Here is a 17,580-nt window from a genome sequence, read left to right on the forward strand (position 1 = left end):
CAGTATGTAAGAAAGAAGGATTACACATAAAGTAAGAGTATGAGGTTAACCAATACATTGTGGTCGTGTGTGGGGGTCGTTAATATCAACAGAAAGGAGGGTCCTGTACATTTGAAATACCTGAGACAAGTTAAACGAAGTCAATTGTCAGGATATACCTTAAAATGAGGACCTGAGTCAGAAGGGCGTGTTTGTGTTTCACAGGATCCACCTCACTCTCTGTTCATCTCGCTCTGCCTCGGCGCCGCGTCCCTCATGCTGATGCTGATCCAGCTCAAGCTCGCTTCGCGCGTAAATGGAAAGCTTTTACGCACCGCGCGTGTTCTCTTCAAACTATGTAATTGATGTTTTTGCATTGTCACAAGCCTTGCCTGGAGCATAAGTAGGCCTCAGACACTCGGGGTGCGCTGTGGAGATGTAAGGGATGCGGTAATACCTCACTACATAATCTAAAAGAGGAGGGGGGTAAAAAAGCAAGGCGCGCCTCCGGACGCTCACCGCCAACTAAACGTGAGAGGGACTCAGACAACTATAACATCTCGCTCTGCAATAAGAATTCTTGATGGAGTTAGACTGCTTCATTAAGTAGGTTGCCTTAAATATATTAGACTTTATCATGTTGTAATATTTAATCTAATGAGCCCCGATGGAGAATATTTGAAGGACGACTCCTCAGCATCTCCAGCCACAGGACAGCGCCTCGGTCAGACAAAGACTTGGAGACGTATTATCTTTCAGTGATGGCTATCAACACGGACGCAGCCTTTGGGAAAAGCGCCCTTGGTGAGAGGGAAGTTTCCAATCCCACCAACTTCCAGGACACGGAGAAGCTCCTGAGCACCGGGAACACCGAGCCCTCCGGGCAGAGCAACATCAAACCGTGCGACTCCTTCTCCCTCAACATCAGAGGCAGCGTCCGGTCCCTGGATGCGGACCAGAACGGGCACAGATCCCCGCTGAAGTCGGGCTCCATCGGGCATCTGGTGCCCCCTCCCAAGTCCCTGTCCCGGCTCAGCCTGGGCCAGCTGCCCTCCCCGGTGCCGCCGGGGTCCGCACCCCCGACCTACTTTTGGCTCGCCGTGCTGTCCTGTTTCTGCCCCGCCCCGCCGCTAAACATATGTGCCTTGTGGTATGCACATGTGGTGAGTGATATTTTCAATTTATTCAAAATATCACAATGTAGAGGAATATATGTCTGTGTTGCAGATGTTTGGGTTTATTCCTTAAACAGTTTCCAACACTACAAGTGATTTTTCCTTCTGTTGACTTTAAATAATTCATTACTCTCTTCCTTTCGTTTTCCATTAGTCGCATTCTGTTCTCCATACAGGAGATTTAGAAGGAGCAAGGAAGTATGGGCGCCTGTCTATGCTGCTCAGCTGTCTGGCGATACTGCTGGGTGTGGCTGTCATCATCCTCGTAGCGGTTACAATAGGTATGGAAGACATACATTCTTCAAAAGGCTGTAAATGAATGTAAAATGTAAATGTCTTCATTTCTACTTTTCTCTGATTCTCAGAGCACCAGAATTAAACTGTGGGATGGACGGAGTCACATTTAACTTCATCTGATCTCACATTTGCACAGAAGAGTGGAGGAGGAAGAACGTTTTGAAAAAATTGAAAAAGCACAAAATCTGTTGAAAACAAGCTGAAGAGACTCTTATGTAAAACATATTGCTTTTTCTGCTATGGACGAGAGAAAGAAGAAGGAAAGAAGTCACAGGCTGTTTCTCTTTTTCCGGCAACACTCATGTCTCATCATAAGTAACCCACAAACTCAGGAACAAAGTGAGGAAAACGAGCGCTGCACACAGTTAGTGTTGTCGGATCATCAGACTGCACATGCTGTGGAGAAAGTGTAACTGCTCCTAGTCCAAACTACTGGTGCACTGAAGTACTTTATAACTGCATTTGCTTATTAAAAAAAGGAATTGTTAAATAAGACTAAAGAAGAAGATACCATCATCATTAACAAAAGTAACACATAAGAGTTATATGCAATGTAAAGATAAAAAAACACACCCTCTTGAGGTCAAAACAAAAGGCATCAGTGCACCTCTAGTTTGTAACTGCCTGCCCTGTTTTTCTTAACATTGGCAACAAAGTACGGACCAACTGTGGGAGGATGTATATACTGATTTCATACACTGTTTACATGCAACTAATGTACCCGTTAACGCCCTGCTGCAGCCATAGTGTGATACCTTGCTTTGCGTGCTACAATATACTGCAAGATATGAATGGGGCTGCTCTCCCTGTATGCACTGTTATTGGCACTCTGATGTTTATACATTTATACTGTATGACTGGTTAACTGTGCATGTCGGAAATAAACTTGAATGAGCATGACCAACTTGAAAGTGAGCTCATCACCTTTATTTGACAAGTGCGTCCAATACTTTATAAAGAAGTATGACGTTAACAGTACACAAGGTAAAATAGGACTTCATACATTTACAAAGAGTTACAATTACAACAGGATATAAGCAGCAATATATATCTTCCAAGATGGAATCTTTTTACATCATTTCAAAAATAAATAAACTCTGAACTGAGAGTTGAACAATTTCAATTAAGACTTGTTAAACTGATGCTTAAGCGTAGGAAATAGCAATATGAAAACATTTTAAATGCCTCAAAATGCAATGAATCTTTTTTTTCTTTAAGAAAGCAACGGTCCGTCAGCGAATCAGTGGAAAGTGTAGAGCAACAGGAGGATTGTGCAGACGCCGATCACCCCGCCTAGAATTAAAGAGTCCCGCCTCTTGCGCAAATTTATTTTCTGGATGAGACTGTTGATGGAGGGGAAGCGATCTGAGGGGCGGGGGAAGTGTGGTGAAGGAAAATAATTCAGTTCAAACTCAGCCTGTCAGCCTGTCTCGCAGTAAGTTAGAGACAGTAAAGCAGCAGGGGAAAACAACAGCGGTGATCCCAACACAAAGGGGAGTAAATGGAGCTTAATGGTGAGTCATATCAGATTAAGATAGAAAACTAAGTAAAGAACGTCAGGTGAAAGAAAACTAAGACACATGATCGAAATGATTAAAGGATACTGGCCAAAGTTGTGACCCTGGTTTGAATGGACTTAAACATCCCACGCTGAAATGTGATGTTCTCTTTGGTAGCCATGGCGATACTGGTAAGAAGAAGAAACCATGAGGGATTAGTTGATTTGAAAATATGCACACATCTGTCTTCACAGCATCACCGAGTAATGTTTTAGCTCAGCTAAAAAGAAGGCAGGCAGGATTGGTCTGCTCTCTAATAGACCTGAATGTGTGTGTGTGTGTGTGTGTGTGTGTGTGTGTGTGTGTGTGTGTGTGTGTGTGTGTGTCTAAATTGAGTGAGTGAATGAAGAAAGAGAAGGGAGGAACAATACATCTTACCTTATTGCATTGTCAATAAGACTATCTGAGCTGTAAACAGAAAAACAGGGAAAAAGAAGAGATCAAAAAAATTAAAGTCAGATCAAATCGACTCAAAAAAGGTTATTTTATAGTTATATGCACACGAGAACCATACCTAAAACCATATAAATACTTTCACAACTACATGAATCCTTTGCCGTCCATCACTTTAAAACAAAACGTTCTTTATATATTATATAAACGGCATATCTCCTGGTTTTAGAGTCAGGCAATTATACAACAGGATGCAGGGAAAGCCCGTGCTATGAAACCACACAGCTCTTAGAGTCTATTATCATAAAAGGAGCACTTCCTGCAAATCCTGCGAGACTGGGAGAAAAGTGCTGGTTAATGGAGGATTTTTGGGAAAGTCAGAATGTGATTGGTAAAATACAAGCTTCCATCCAAGCTGAAGCCAATTCATCTCAATGATATAACAACGTTTGCATTCGTTAGCATTGTGTCTCACAGTTAACAACAAATCATTTACATTTCAGTGTAATAAACTACAAAACTTGACCTGTAAGTAAACTTGACTAAATGAGAATAATAAAAGGGACACACAGAGCCCACTCCACAGGCTGACTCTGAATGATTACTGTATATCCACAAACCCCCTCTGAATTACCTTCAACCCATCAGAGAAATAAACTGAAGGATGACATACTAAAGTGCAATGAACACATAGACGGTAACCCGATCTGGTGTTATTTGTTTTAGGTGCACACAGCGGAGCGGACACTGAACTCACGCAGGAGGTTTACATCAGCGGCCATTAGCTGCTGGGATAAGTGACGGGGAGAAAAATGAAGTGTTCAGTCAGAGCCGAGCCGACCATATAAGGTCAGCGGCGTGCATCCTGGCCGACTCCACTGGAGAGCGAAAATCAATACTGCGCTTCATAATTTCCTCCTCATCTATCCGTCCATCTCTCCCACTATCTGTCTGATGCTCTCCTACGCTTTCTATTCTCTGCAGATTGCCTTCTTTGGGCTCCTTTATCTTCTCTCTCTTTACAAGAGACTACTGATCTGCATGAAACTACTTCACAAAGTGGTCTGATCACCGGTTTGTAAAACCTGGTTTGAACGCACCTGCCTTGTTTGACGGTGACACTTTTCGAGGTTTAAAGCTTCAAAACTCAGCTGAGAAAAAAAACATTTTCGACATCATGTGCTTCAGACCTGTCCGAGTGTGACAGTAGGCTAGAGGCTTGCCTTTGTTGTTCTGTACATAACAGCAAGGCAGCAGATTTACAAACTAAATGCATTTACATTATATCGACAAAACAAAACCTGTACGTCATAAAACATTTATCTTAATAACTGTATATCAACAAATTATCTTAAATAAAATAACAATCTATTGAAATGGATTGTTCTTGATCGCCCGGTTAAAAGCATAGGGATGCTTAAAGGTTTAAACATGGTTGCTCTGACAGCAATTACATTTAGGTGGGAAACCTTTCTGTCCTGTTGTGGCTGAGGGTTTAAACTTTTAGTTTTTGATATTTAGTCAAGACTGTTATAATTATTTAACTGAAAAAACACCAACATAACAACACATATATTTCTGTTGTTGGCAATCAGGGAAAGATAGGTGTTGAGACTGAGTACGATGTCGAAGCAACGTTTAATTAGGACAGGGCAATACGATTCAATTCACATTTGATATTTTTGACCAAATACCAGAATATCCATATCAGGTTAACCATTAAAGCTTTTTCCAGGAATATTTTCACAATAAGAATTTTGAAAAGTAATCAAAATGTGGATTTAATGACAAAGCGAGTAAAGGGAAATGACAGAACAGTCCGGTGATACAGAAAAAGACACCACTTCACTGAAATGCTGCCTTTAAAACCGGGAAACAAAACACAAGGGATACTCTGATATCCCAAATCTAGAGACAACATCAAGTCTCATATCACAACATCGATATATTATTGATATACTGCACAAACCTTGGTTCAAGTTCTGCACACAAGTCTTTTCACTGCACATTCATCTGAGTATATAAAGTTACGTTTCTGAAGGGTTTCATAACGTCCTCTTCTCTGATGTCTTTCCTCTCCAGGTGATATCTGAGAAAATATCTCTCAGGGTGAAAAATGTGTGTTTCTGGAACAAACTGAGCCCATTGGAGAAAGGAACGACTGCACGGTGACAGGAGGGTTATCTTTCTCTCAGGCTGTGGCCAGTGGGTGGTTTATTTTGAAATCATTACTCATGTTTCAGAGGTTATCACACAGCACATATCTGAGCTTGATTTACTGGTTTCAATCTCTTGAAATCCTGTCATCTCAGCAGGACCAATCACAGCCAAATGCAGTTTGGCACTGTCAGTAATGTTACTGTTGGTACCAACTCAGGATCAATGGGTTCAGGGAACAGCGTTAACATTAGCCGAGTTAAGAGCACAGACTTACTGGTCACACAGGACTCCGTTTTAATGTGTCCTGTGAGTCAGCTGATATTCACTGCTAATGCCTCAGCTGTTTATGATCAATGTTGTTGTTTTTTTTGCTATTCTATCTTTCTCTCCTTCCTTTTTCAATTCCTTTTTTCTCTTATGTAACTACTCTTTAACAGATCAGGAACCACACAGCTTTATGAATTTGATATTAAAGAAAGTGTTACCTCTTCTCTTTGTTTTAAGATGAGCGCTGGGAAGGATACTTTGAGCAAAGATACTTTTGTTTGAGCTTCCATTTTTTTTTGTGCACAAAATGCCAATTTCTCTCAAATAATGACCTCACATTGGGTAAAATCAACGTACGATAGTATTTGGCAACTTAATCCATCCACCTGACATGTGGGATACCAACATGCTTAGTAAACAGCATGATTAGTACACAGGTGTGCCCCGGCCTTTGACAATATAAGCCCACTCTAAAATATGCAGTTTTATCACACAATACAATGCCCCACATGTCCAGTTTTGGGTAATCATACTCCAAATTCAAACACTTAAATAAAATGGCGGCTACTGTAATAACGAAGGAGGGACAATACATTTATAATAATAATAAATTAGATTTTTATAGGGATCTTCTGGGACACAAAGTTGCTTCTATATGATCTTGGCTGTAGCCCTCGGCTCCATGTTCGAATGTGTTTCTAATTTAAAATGTTTTTTAAAGAAATCTCTTACTTTCGGAGGTGTTCATGTTCCTTCAGGAAGAGCTCAGTCCTCCTGTTATTCACTCCTGTGCTGCTCTTGTAGGACCTGAGAAAGTGAGAGACGTTGAATGATGATTAAATGATTTTTTTTTAAAGTTAAGGCGACACCAAAGTTATGATAATTCATCCTGAGGGGGTCAATGAGGGAGTGTAGATCATTTCATGGCAATCTATCCAAAGGATGTTAAGAAACGTAGCTTGAAACTTTGGTCTGAAAACAGAACGACATCAACAAGTCGATCAATATAAATCCAGTTCACACAAAGCAGGCAAGAGTCTTTATATCACATTACTCAGATGTGAAGGGTTTTATTCCTTTAACCCATTAAGCAGCTTGACAGTTGGCTTACAGAAGAAGTAAGAAACAAGTTTCTCCTCCATCTTTACTTCAGAGTGCAGCATTATTTCACTCACTCCTATTAACTGATGACTTGATGCTGATTACGTACTTCCTGCGTCAAGGCTTTTAAGTGATTAGCTCTGCTTAACCCTCAACTCATCCTTCTCTTATTTACATCGTCCCCTCCCTATTTGGACTGAATTCATGATCATTATTTAGATCATCAATTAATCATCCCTTTCCTTTTCTGCTGCCCCCCGCCCCTTCACTGTTCCTCCATACATCTCACCTCCATGAGAATAATTACAATCGACTCTTATCATGGCTGTTATCAGTCAGCATCAGATCAGGAAAGTGTCTCCCCCCTTTCCTCTCTACTGCTCTCACTCTACTCTCCTGATAAAGCATTTCTCAGGCTGGCCACATGTAACCACTCTCCCTCCGTTTGAGCTGAATGAAAGCCTTGTGGTTTGATTTACTGTAGAAGGCACTTAGGAAATATATCCCCAGAGAAAGAGAGAGGGATACAAGATACACAGAGAGAGATGGAGAGAAAGAAGGAGACAATGAGAGGAGGTGCCTCTCATTAGAGGATGAAACATGATAGAAAAGATGGAAATTATCCAAGGGTGGGGAGATCAACAACAAACTGGACATTTCTGCCTCCTGCTGGTTGAGAATAACATGACGTCTACAGAGCAGGGGGAAAAGAAGGAAAGAAGGAAAAGAAGGGATTTGGGATATTTAGGAGAGCCAGATACAAAAAGAAATACATTAATGAAATTACATTTAAAGATACCATACATTTGGATATCTTTTTTTGTTTGGTTTGATTAAATCATTAAAAACAACATTTTTAAATCAATTGATGGTAAATTTGTTTTGCAAAAATTGTCAAATATTCACTGGTTTTCTTTGTCTCCTACAATTGTAAATGTTTGGACTTTAAAGCTATTTAAATACATCACTTTCCCTCTGAGAACGTTCAGGGTAATACTTACATATACTAGTGCTGATACCACAACAGGATTAGGGTTAGGGAATTAGAGAAAAGCTCATATTTTCAAGAGAGCAGAGTAGACTACTTCTTAAGAAAGAAATGAGTCAATGACAGCCACGGAAATTAATACAGGTTATAGCATATATCAAATATAAATATATACATTGTATTTTTATTGTCAAAAGGTTCTTACTCAATGTCTCTGTGAACAGAGCCTAGTAGGTCCTCTCGCTCTCGCAAACTGAAGAAGTTGCTTTTGGTTTTGTGGAATTCATGAGTATAGTCCTGTAGGATAAAACAAAAATAAAAAAATAAAAACAAAGATACATTTAAAACATATTTATATGTGCAGCTGAAACACTTTTCAACCACAGAAAATACCAAATACAAATAAGTGAAGTAATGGCATTTACCTGTAGGATGTCTCTGTGTCTCTGTAAGGTGTGCATCAGGGCTGCGTTATGCGATACAACTCCCGGAGTATTTGTGTACTCGGCCATCTTGTCATTGACTGCTGAAAGCTGCAAAACAAAAAGGATAACAATAAATGCAAGGAGCCATTAAAACATACACTTTTGGTAGTAAGCCATCTTAAACGTCTCAGTAGTATTTGAATTACTTGGAAAAATTCTAAATAGAGAATACGAAAGTGAAATTAATTTCAAAGTAAACACGAATGTATAATAATATCCATACACCTCAATTCTGATCTAGTTTGTAATTGAAATATAAACTGTAGTGCTTGATATACAATCAGATGTGGCTGCCAACTTCTTTTTCTGTAAACAAATATTGTTAATAATGAAATTCCCTTAAATATTTTCGGCATCACATCGACTCTGTCCCCTGGGCTTGAGCCTTTATGGCTGCTTCTGGAGAGGACCCTATATCCCATCATATATGTGTGTGATATTTGACTTACATTGGCCAATAGCTGCTCCAGCTCAGTTGTCATGGCCACGAGCATATTGTCTTGAGATGAGCCGACAGAACCAGGCCTGATTTAAGGGGAAAAAGGAAAGGATAATAAAGTACTAGCTCAAGTAAAATTAAAACATTCTGTCATACAAACTATTACAAAAAACTCAGTTAAATTTTAGGCAAGTGCTTAAAAATCTATTAATTTCTATATCCAAGCTTAGTAAAGAGTACATTCACATTGCTAACGTAAAATGAGTTTTGCCAGTCGACCTGCTGTCTCTCGTCCTCTGGTCCTTGCTGCTGCTGCTGCTGTAGCTGGTGCAGAGTTTACTGAAGGACACCAGCTTGAGATCCAGCTCATTCTCCAGCTGTCTGGCCTGTTTACGCAAATCTGGGTGAAAAAACAGAAAAAACAATCAAGAAAAACATATTTTGATGGAATAAGAAATGTCATAACTGACCAAAAGTTTCTATTTAAAAATAGAAAAATTGGCAATAGGAAGTTGACAAGATAAGAGGCTTTATACAATACAAATATAACATTTGCAACTAAGACATTTTAAAAAGAAAACACTTAATGGTTGCGTTTTTCTTAATAGTTTTAAGTTGTACTGTAAGACACAAAGCACGTCTGTAACAGATTTCAATCATCCGAACAAATTATGTGGTATTTGTCTTTATGGTTGTATAGTCTTTACTTAGGTACAAATGGGATTAAGAAGTAAAAAGAAAAAAATGCATAATTCAAACTCTTTGTTTTTACTGCTGACGATACTTGAGAAAACTTTGAATTAAAGTTATTTTTAACTTGTTTCTTTTTGTCTGCAAAGTGGTAGCAAAGGGTTAATGAGCCAAGGTGAGTTAAACAAACCTGTCTAAAATGTAAGCACCTGAAAGGAGTAGCTACATTTAAAACAGCACTTTACTGTTAAAAATTTGAAGAGATGTTTTTATCACTATAAATTAATTTGTAATCAAGCTCTTTAATACTACAAACCAAAAAGGGGACAGTGTCAACAAAGCTAACAATGCAATTATTGAATTAAACGTATCGAGTAAAAAAGCAACTTACAGAGCTTAATAACGTAAACTGTTAAAGTTCGACGCAACAAGCTAACAGGTTGACGTTAGCCTAAAACAGCTGAAAATATTCTTTTTCGGCCAGAATACAACGTTTATTATCTTAACGTCTCACGGAACATGTTAAATGTGTCTGACCTTACTCGGTAAAACCATAACAGATGTACATTTGCACAGTTTTTATAAATTATATGCTGAAACACAATGTACCTTCCCAGTAGTTGCTGCTGGTCGCCATGTTTGTTGACATGTCATCATCAGCCGCCAAGATGAACCAACTGTCGCAAATTATCATTTGAGCCACAGCGTCCTCTGCTGTATTCCAGCTGCAAGTGAACCATTTACTGAACCAAATCAATATCTCTCATCATTATATCATCCCGAGGGTCAAAATGTGAAACACAACACCAGAGAGGCCTAATAGCCTCATTGCTTAATAATTGAAATACACTCGTCTCTGGACAACAAAACGGTTGTTTTCCCTGATGTAGCTCCATATCGATGACTGTTCATCTACTAAAGTGGGCTAGTACAAGTAGGCTACCAACATTGAACCTCCCATTACAAGTAATGGATTCAGATTTCAAAGTCATAACAGAACTTCAATATTATCAGTGAAATGCACTTATATCAATTAAAGTCAGCAAAATTGAAATGGCAGAACGGCTGATGATTTAATTAAATTGCTTATGCAGCTATACTCAACAGGGCTTTTGTGCAGTTTTTAAGCTTTATATATCCAGGCTATTTAAGTAGCTTCATTTTGAATTACTTGTTCTTTACCACTTTATTGTCTTGTAAACTTGTTCTACTCCACTAAATCTCAGAGGAAAAGATTGTGCAGTTAATTCCACTACATTTATGTGACAGATACAGATAATAAAAACTAATAAACTAATGAATTATTTGTTTAATAATTCATTATTATTATATCCTTAGTCTTGGTTTCTTTCAATCTTAGTTTATTCGCCTATAGTTCTGGGTCGATGCTTCTGACCCTTGAGCTCCCAATTTAAACTGTAATAATGTATTTATTTTGTTATTTTTGTGAAATGTATGTCGTTTGTGAAATGTAACCTTTTAATGTATTATATTTTAAAATGTCATTGTAAGTTGTTCATTTTAGTTGACATTTTATATATTCTGTGTTAACTTATCCCAGCTCTGATTTGTATTTAAGAAGTCTATCCAAGACACCATATTTCTTTATTGTCATTTTATGGACATTACCCCAAAATGTTGTCTGACATATTTGGTCATTTTGGATATTTGAAACCAAGACCAATTGTATTTAAGTTTCTTGCATTTAAACAACCTTCTGACAGATCAGTGAGGTCTAAAGAAATGAATTCTTAGTCAAATTTCAACAATTTGTAAATGGGATTTACTTAATAAGTTTAAGTTTCGCCGGTTGTTGGTTGTAATTTGAGTTTTGCTGCTCACCAGTGGTGTCAAAGTGACACTATGTAAAGACACAGATGATTAAAGTACATCAGTCGTATTGTGAATCTCTCGGTTTCTTTGCTCATTCTCTTTATTCATCGTCTTGAACATAGGCAGTCATGGAAATCACAGTAACAGCAAGACTGGTGATCATGTTGCTGTAGAAAACAATGACGATGAAGATGATGATGATGCCGTCAATGGTGGAGAGGAAAAAAAGCAAAAACTTTGAGGTGTTTTCACCGTTCTGCAGCCAACCTCGGCAGATGTTGCATCTCTTTCAAACTGATTCAGCCTATTCAATCAATTCTGTCATTCCTGTTTTCTGTCTTTCTTACATCTTTCCTCTTTTTGTTGATGTTTCTTTAAAAAATGCAAAAGTGCTGTGAACAACTGACACCAGTAAGCACCTGAAGTCCAGCCAGGGATCCTGCTTTGACTAGCCGGACCGACGGGGCCGGGGAGATGGAGGTTAGGGGAGAAAAGTAAGAGAAGGGGGGATGGAAGTGCAGGAGGAAGGAGAAGAGGAAGAGTAGGAGAAGATGAGGAAGTCTGATGGAAATGTTCCCTTCTCAGTGCTGGATCCTCCTGATGGACTGAATCTGGGGAGTCTGGGAGTGGGAGCCAAACTCACGGTAACACTTGTACTCTCCTCCGCGGCAGTCGGACTCCATGATGTACTGGTAGCCACGGTAGCCAGGGAACTGGTAGCACACAAAACTGCAGGAAAAAACAAGAAAATGCTTATTAAATGCAAAATAAAGTTATGTAAGTAGGTAAAAGTTCCTATAGCTAATGTGTGTACAGTATTTCCAGTCAGAGTGCGTTTTGGTGCTCAGGACTAACTGAAGGTGTGTAAAGCTTCAAATCAGGGATCAGGAAGATGGACTTACGCTCCACCCTGGATTTGCATGGATTGAACCTCGTTGTTCATCCATCCCATGGCCTGCAGAGAGGGGTAGTCATCGCACAGCTCGAACTGACGACCGCTCATGTTCTCCTTCTCGAAGATGGTCATGCGGGACTCCTTGTGGTTCTGTACAAAGGAGAAGAAAAGAGGTTCAGCACAATTTGAGATGTAGCTCAGCCTTAATTGAGCTTAAAGGGTTGTAACTTGGTTGAGTGTTAAACATACAGCACAGCAGATGGGCCTGAAGGAGATCATCCTCTCAATGCGGTAGGAATTGCTGCCACTGTAGGCCTCGAAGCGAGGGTAGTCTCCCTTCTCCAGGACGAACTGCTGGCCGCAGAAGCTGGAGTGCTCGTAGCCCACCCAGCTGCAAGCAGAGAATGAAAAAAAGTCAGGAAACCATACAAAAATAGAAAATCAGCACACTTTCAGAAATACATTTGCTCCATTTTTGTTGTTGAGGATTTCAAAAAGTGAGGTTATCTGAGAACTTACGCGCCACACTCGACCTTCAGGGAGCGGATGTTCTCCACACCGCACTCCATGATGTTCTGGCAGCAGGCGGTGAACTCCATACGCCTTCCCTGGAAGTACTCCTGATCGTACACGGTGATCTAAAAAACACGACAAAATGCCCAAGTTAGTTTACAGTTGCCCAAAAATGGCATAACAATTCAAACTGTGCCTAATGCTGATGGGTAATGTAGTGTTGGGCGTGTGCTTACCTTCCAAGGGCCCATGGGCATGGGGTTAATCTGAGCCATTATGTCTAGTTTTTCAGTAGTATCTGTAGAGAAATTCAAAGTAAGTAAGACCCTCGGACAGAAGTAAAAAACCAACCTGTATAACGAACAACAACTTTTTTTTCATCCTGCATGCTGCTCTGGGCGGCACTTTAGCTTTCTCTAAGGCTTGTTTCTCACATAAAACGACAGCATAAAGCTCCTATTTTCTATCTTTGATTTGTTTAAAAATATGACTCCATTATTTGCAGTAAAGGTTAAAAACAAGCCACTCTGTCTTCACTGTAGCTATTTAAAACTAGCTGCTGATATATTGCATTAGAGAGCCTTACATCACTTCCATAGATTGGGAAACTGTGCTGTATTGTTAACTGGTTTGACCTACCCAAACTGGTGAACTGTGTTTCGTAGAGTTCCACTGAACGATCTGCCGAGAAGGTGCGTGTGGGAGTTTATATACACCCATGGGTGACGGGGGCCGGAGGGGCGATGCACGCTGGACTCATGTCAGCACTTTGCTTTGGACTCCATTGTTTTGTTGTTTGAGCCACAGAGGGGTTAACGCACAGACACACCGTGATTCAAGCAAACACAAAGAGGACACACGTCTATACTGCATGGTGGTAAATCTTATGCTGGCAAAAAAACAGGTAGCTTTCTCCACCAGTTTGAAAGTCCAGAGATACAACTGTTTATATTTCTTTATGATTTTTTTTGTTCATCCAATCTTTTTATTTAGGATTCATGTTTTATTGGGATATTCAGATTTATAAAATAAAATGAAATAACCCTAGTTGTAAGACCCTGTACAGGGTACATCACTACAAACATGTGTATTGATCTGTCTAGACTAGTAGACCATTTGAAAATGTATTTGTATTCTATCCCTTTTAGTTTATTTCTTCACATACCTTATCTTTGTTTAAGTCTGTAGTATGTGTTTTTTGAACATATTTAAAGGATGTCCATCATGCCTAAAACACATCAAGTCTGCTTGGCTGTGCGTGATTTTTTTATTATTAATGTTTGTGAAAGGACTCAGATCAATTGTTTGTCTACACTGTGTTGACTCGTTTAAAAAAGGCCTTTCAACCGTAATCTGATTTCCTGAAACATAATACCAAGTTTCTTGATGGCTGGAAAAACAGGATCAATGACATTTACATTGGATTTAAAACAGAAGGACAGTGGCTGTGTTGGATATTGAATCCAACTCTTTAATTGGTCACGGCAAAAACACAGCAATAATTAATTGTGTAAAATAAGAAAGCAAAGAGCGAACAAACAGAAAGCACTGCACAATACACATTTAGGAATGGCTTACATAGGTCAGCACATCAGCCAGACTCCCTGTCTGTGTATGTGTGTGTGTGTGTGTGTGTGTGTGTGTGTGTGTGTGTGTGTGTGTGTGTGTGTGTGTGTGTGTGTGTGTGTGTGTGTGTGTGTGTGTGTGTGTGTGTGTGTGTGTGTGTGTGTGTGTGTGTGTGTGTGTGTGTGTGTGGGTGGGTGTGTGTGTATTCATGTAATTCCCTGTGTACTAGAGAGTAGAATGTATAGAAATAATAAGATGAATATTTTGAATATAACATGTTTCTTATCAATATAGATGTATTCAGCTCAGATTGTGTGTGTGTGTGTGTGTGTGTGTGTGTGTGTGTGTGTGTGTGTGTGTGTGTGTGTGTGTGTGTGTGTGTGTGTGTGTGTGTGTGTGTGTGTGTGTGTGTGTTTCTGCTGATGATAGCACCAGCAGCTCAGACGTGACAAAGGGACTAGCAAACTCAGCAGGCCGATGTGAAGAGCCCACAGTGACAGTGACTCTCAATGAACATAACAACACTTCACTTTCTTATACGTTCACAGACCAACCTGCAGCAGCAATCTCATCTTTAGTAATTGTTGTCATTTTTATTGGATTGAGGTTTCAGATCAGTGGGGACTGGCTCGATTGAGAGCAGCTTTGTGCATTTCTCCTATTGGCCAATCAGGGTACAGCCTACAATATCATGGTAAACATCTGCGGTTTGCAAGAGATAAATACCAGTTAGCAGTCAATAACCCTGTCTAATACCCATATCCACACAACACCGTAAAGGTTAGGGCCTTAACAATGTCATGAAATTCACATGTTATCACTCCAAACTAGTTAAACTGCTGTTACTAGTTGCCTTTTTAAAAATTATTTTTTACAATATATATATTGTTTATATAGTAGGCCTAATTTACAGTATTATACTAAAAAACATCATTACATATAGTCAGTGCAGAGCCATAAGAAGCATTAATGCAGCTGGATAAGGACTTCCTGGACTTACTCACAGACCTGAAATCTCCTTATAATCTTAATATATATAGGCCACTCTTTGTCTTACTGTAACAGGGGCTTAGCTGGTGTGGCTGCTGTTGCAGCTACAGTTGCTTGGTTATTGTTATCCTCACACACAGGGCCACTGCAGAGCTGTGATGGATAGTCATGTGTGACTGAGATCTCCCGTGAGTCATGCAGAGACTTTACATGCATCAGTAAAGACGGAGAGAGAGACATAAATAGGATAATTAAAACCTCCCCTCAGTTGTTTCCATTCTGCTCTCTCTTCAGCTCCTACCAATGGGTTACAACGGTCTGACGTATTTTATTTACACCACAGTGAACATATCTGTAAATCTAGAGGAAATGCAGAGCTGAATGTATCAATGTATTTTATAGTATTTGGTTGATGAGGCTGCAGGTAGACTTTTAGGGGGCTAGTTGTATTACAATCAGTGCTGCCAACACATTAGTGTAAAAATACTCCATTACAAACAACAGTCTTGCATTCAATCCTATAGGAACTACAAAACAGTACCCTCTCCCTCCTAGAGGTGGTGATATTTTCAACTTGCTCTGCAAAGAGGCCTTTTGGATTCACAGTCTTAGGTTTAACCTTTTTTTTTAAGTTTATTTCACGTGATGTATGCAATAAGCCTAAGCTTGTTCTCTGTAGGCCTGATTTTGTTACACACAACTGTTTTCTTTTGTTTCTGGTGTGATTATCATCCAGGGGGTGTGGCACTTTGACATTGCTTTGGGATCGCATGCTCGGACCCATTATCCAATTGATTTGAAATCCTTTAACCAATTATCCAATCAAAATGTTACACCCGGTTAACCTTATGTGTGCTTTTCCGTGTTCAAACATTTGTCAGTTGGTTTTCTGTCAGGGGCGGACTGGGAATACCGGGAGTTTCCCCGGTGGGCCGGTGCTGTGTGTGGGCCGGAGGGCCCAAAAAATAATAATTTAAAAAAAAAATAATTAAAAAAAATAATTCTTTTTTTTTTGCCTAAATCCTACCGTCCGACATTTGTAAGTGTTCCGGCCACTCCCTTTTTTTTTTTTTGCTTACCTAAATCCTACCGGCCCACATTTGTAAGTGTTCCGGCCCAGCCCAGCCCAGCCCAGTGGGCCACACCCCACTGGGTTCAGGGGGAGTGGCTGTACGGCTGTACCCATAGGATAGAAAAGGGGGGAAGTGACGTCTGAGTCAGAGGTCGAGCGGCTGTGGAGAAGAACGTCTTGCTCACATTCTGTTACTGAGTTTAGGATAGTTAGCTAGCAGGTTTATTGTTTTGGGTGCAGTCACTTTTGCCTCCACTTGCTGTTCAAATAAATGTTGAGAGAAAAAGTAAATCTGTTTACAGTTCTGTTTCATATGGGTGTTGAAGAAGAAGAAGAAGAAGAAGAAGAAGAATTTGGAGGGATGAAACCTTTTTTAATGGTCACACATGCAGAGCACACAGCACACACAGTTGAAATGTTTTCTCTGCTCTTAACCCATCCTAGTACCAGGAGTCTAGTACTAGGAGCAGTGGGCAGCTATTGTACAGCACCCAGGGAGCAATGGGAGTGAGGGGGGAAGGGGGATATCCGGTGCCTTTCTCAAGCGCACCACGGCAGGGCAGGAGGTGAACTGGGACCTCTCCAAGTAGAAGTCCACACTCCAAATGGAGTCTGGTCGGGGACTTGAACCGGCGACCCTACGGATCACAGTCCAAGCCCCTACTGACTGCCATAGATTTAGTCCCTAATTTTGCTCTCAAAGTGCACCAGATTGATGCATTTAACTTCAACATTTCAAAAAAAATATTCCCAGGGGAGCTTGCCCCCCCTAGAGGTGCTGAGGTCCACCAACTGCCCATACCCACTGTTAAATTGTCTCACCCACATTGAGGATGCTTCCTACGCCCATGTTTTATTCCATGTGTCAAATCAGGCAAATTTGGTCAAAATGTTATTGTTTCAATGATCTGTTAACATTAAAATCACTAAATATATGCTGTAACTATTTTCCTAAGGCAACTCAAGGGCTCAGGTAATGTGATTACTATATTAATAATTGTCCAAAATAACATAAAATGCATAGGGTTTTTTGTTAAGTAGGCCTACCATACTTTCGTCGCCGGCCGTCCGATACATGCCGCGCATGTATCGGACAGGGCCTGTCTGTCAATTAATCCCTGGGCCACTTTCCCCCCCCCAGTCCGCCCCTGTTTTCTGTTGGCACATCAGTCTGCCCC

At 40.1% G+C, this 17,580-nt stretch overlaps 3 protein-coding genes across 4 annotated transcripts; 1 reads left to right on the forward strand and 2 right to left on the reverse strand.

Moving 5' to 3' along the window:
* The first annotated feature begins 428 nt into the window (after positions 1 to 428).
* LOC307018100 (trafficking regulator of GLUT4 1-like) lies at positions 429 to 2,633 on the forward strand. Of its 2 annotated transcripts, XM_079648174.1 has the most exons (3): positions 429 to 1,142; positions 1,309 to 1,435; positions 1,520 to 2,633. In XM_079648174.1, the coding sequence occupies exons 1-3, from the start codon at positions 741 to 743 to the stop codon at positions 1,531 to 1,533; spliced, it is 543 nt and encodes a 180-aa protein (XP_079504300.1). In that variant the 5' UTR covers positions 429 to 740; the 3' UTR covers positions 1,534 to 2,633. The 2 variants fall into 2 exon arrangements, with proteins under 2 accessions (XP_079504300.1, XP_079504299.1); XM_079648173.1 differs by having other exon boundaries at positions 1,309 to 2,633.
* On the reverse strand, positions 2,364 to 10,259 carry LOC307018099 (Golgi SNAP receptor complex member 1-like). Its single transcript, XM_079648172.1, has 9 exons — positions 10,143 to 10,259; positions 9,123 to 9,243; positions 8,854 to 8,929; positions 8,345 to 8,452; positions 8,125 to 8,216; positions 6,563 to 6,637; positions 3,389 to 3,418; positions 3,056 to 3,138; positions 2,364 to 2,816 (listed from the first exon to the last, which is right to left on the reverse strand). The coding sequence occupies exons 1-9, from the start codon at positions 10,225 to 10,227 to the stop codon at positions 2,692 to 2,694; spliced, it is 795 nt and encodes a 264-aa protein (XP_079504298.1). The 5' UTR covers positions 10,228 to 10,259; the 3' UTR covers positions 2,364 to 2,691.
* Positions 10,260 to 11,575: 1,316 nt separating this feature from the next.
* On the reverse strand, positions 11,576 to 13,440 carry LOC307020270 (beta-crystallin A1-like). Its single transcript, XM_079651511.1, has 6 exons — positions 13,414 to 13,440; positions 13,011 to 13,072; positions 12,781 to 12,899; positions 12,511 to 12,652; positions 12,269 to 12,411; positions 11,576 to 12,095 (listed from the first exon to the last, which is right to left on the reverse strand). The coding sequence occupies exons 2-6, from the start codon at positions 13,047 to 13,049 to the stop codon at positions 11,948 to 11,950; spliced, it is 591 nt and encodes a 196-aa protein (XP_079507637.1). The 5' UTR covers positions 13,050 to 13,072; positions 13,414 to 13,440; the 3' UTR covers positions 11,576 to 11,947.
* Positions 13,441 to 17,580: the final 4,140 nt, after the last annotated feature.

The sequence above is a fragment of the Notothenia rossii genome, assembly GCF_949606895.1.
Source record: "Notothenia rossii genome assembly, chromosome: 9".
Taxonomy (NCBI): Eukaryota; Metazoa; Chordata; class Actinopteri; order Perciformes; family Nototheniidae; genus Notothenia; species Notothenia rossii.

What these genes read in the sequence shown, in the direction of transcription:
- LOC307018100 (XM_079648173.1), top strand. Translation starts at nt 741, where the DNA reads ATGGCTATCAACACGGACGCAGCCTTTGGGAAAAGCGCCCTTGGTGAG. An exon ending in CCTTGTGGTATGCACATGTG is followed by an intron (nt 1,143 to 1,308) that starts GTGAGTGATATT and finishes GTTTTCCATTAG; the next exon opens with TCGCATTCTGTTCTCCATAC.
- LOC307018099 (XM_079648172.1), bottom strand. Translation starts at nt 10,227, where the DNA reads ATGATAATTTGCGACAGTTGGTTCATCTTGGCGGCTGATGATGACATG. An exon ending in CTTATTGACAATGCAATAAG is followed by an intron (nt 3,139 to 3,388) that starts GTAAGATGTATT and finishes TCTTCTTACCAG; the next exon opens with TATCGCCATGGCTACCAAAG. An exon ending in CAGGGTCACAACTTTGGCCA is followed by an intron (nt 2,817 to 3,055) that starts GTATCCTTTAAT and finishes CCCGCCCCTCAG; the next exon opens with ATCGCTTCCCCTCCATCAAC.
- LOC307020270 (XM_079651511.1), bottom strand. Translation starts at nt 13,049, where the DNA reads ATGGCTCAGATTAACCCCATGCCCATGGGCCCTTGGAAG. An exon ending in TGCCCATGGGCCCTTGGAAG is followed by an intron (nt 12,900 to 13,010) that starts GTAAGCACACGC and finishes CGTGTTTTTTAG; the next exon opens with ATCACCGTGTACGATCAGGA. An exon ending in ATGCAAATCCAGGGTGGAGC is followed by an intron (nt 12,096 to 12,268) that starts GTAAGTCCATCT and finishes TTTTTCCTGCAG; the next exon opens with TTTTGTGTGCTACCAGTTCC.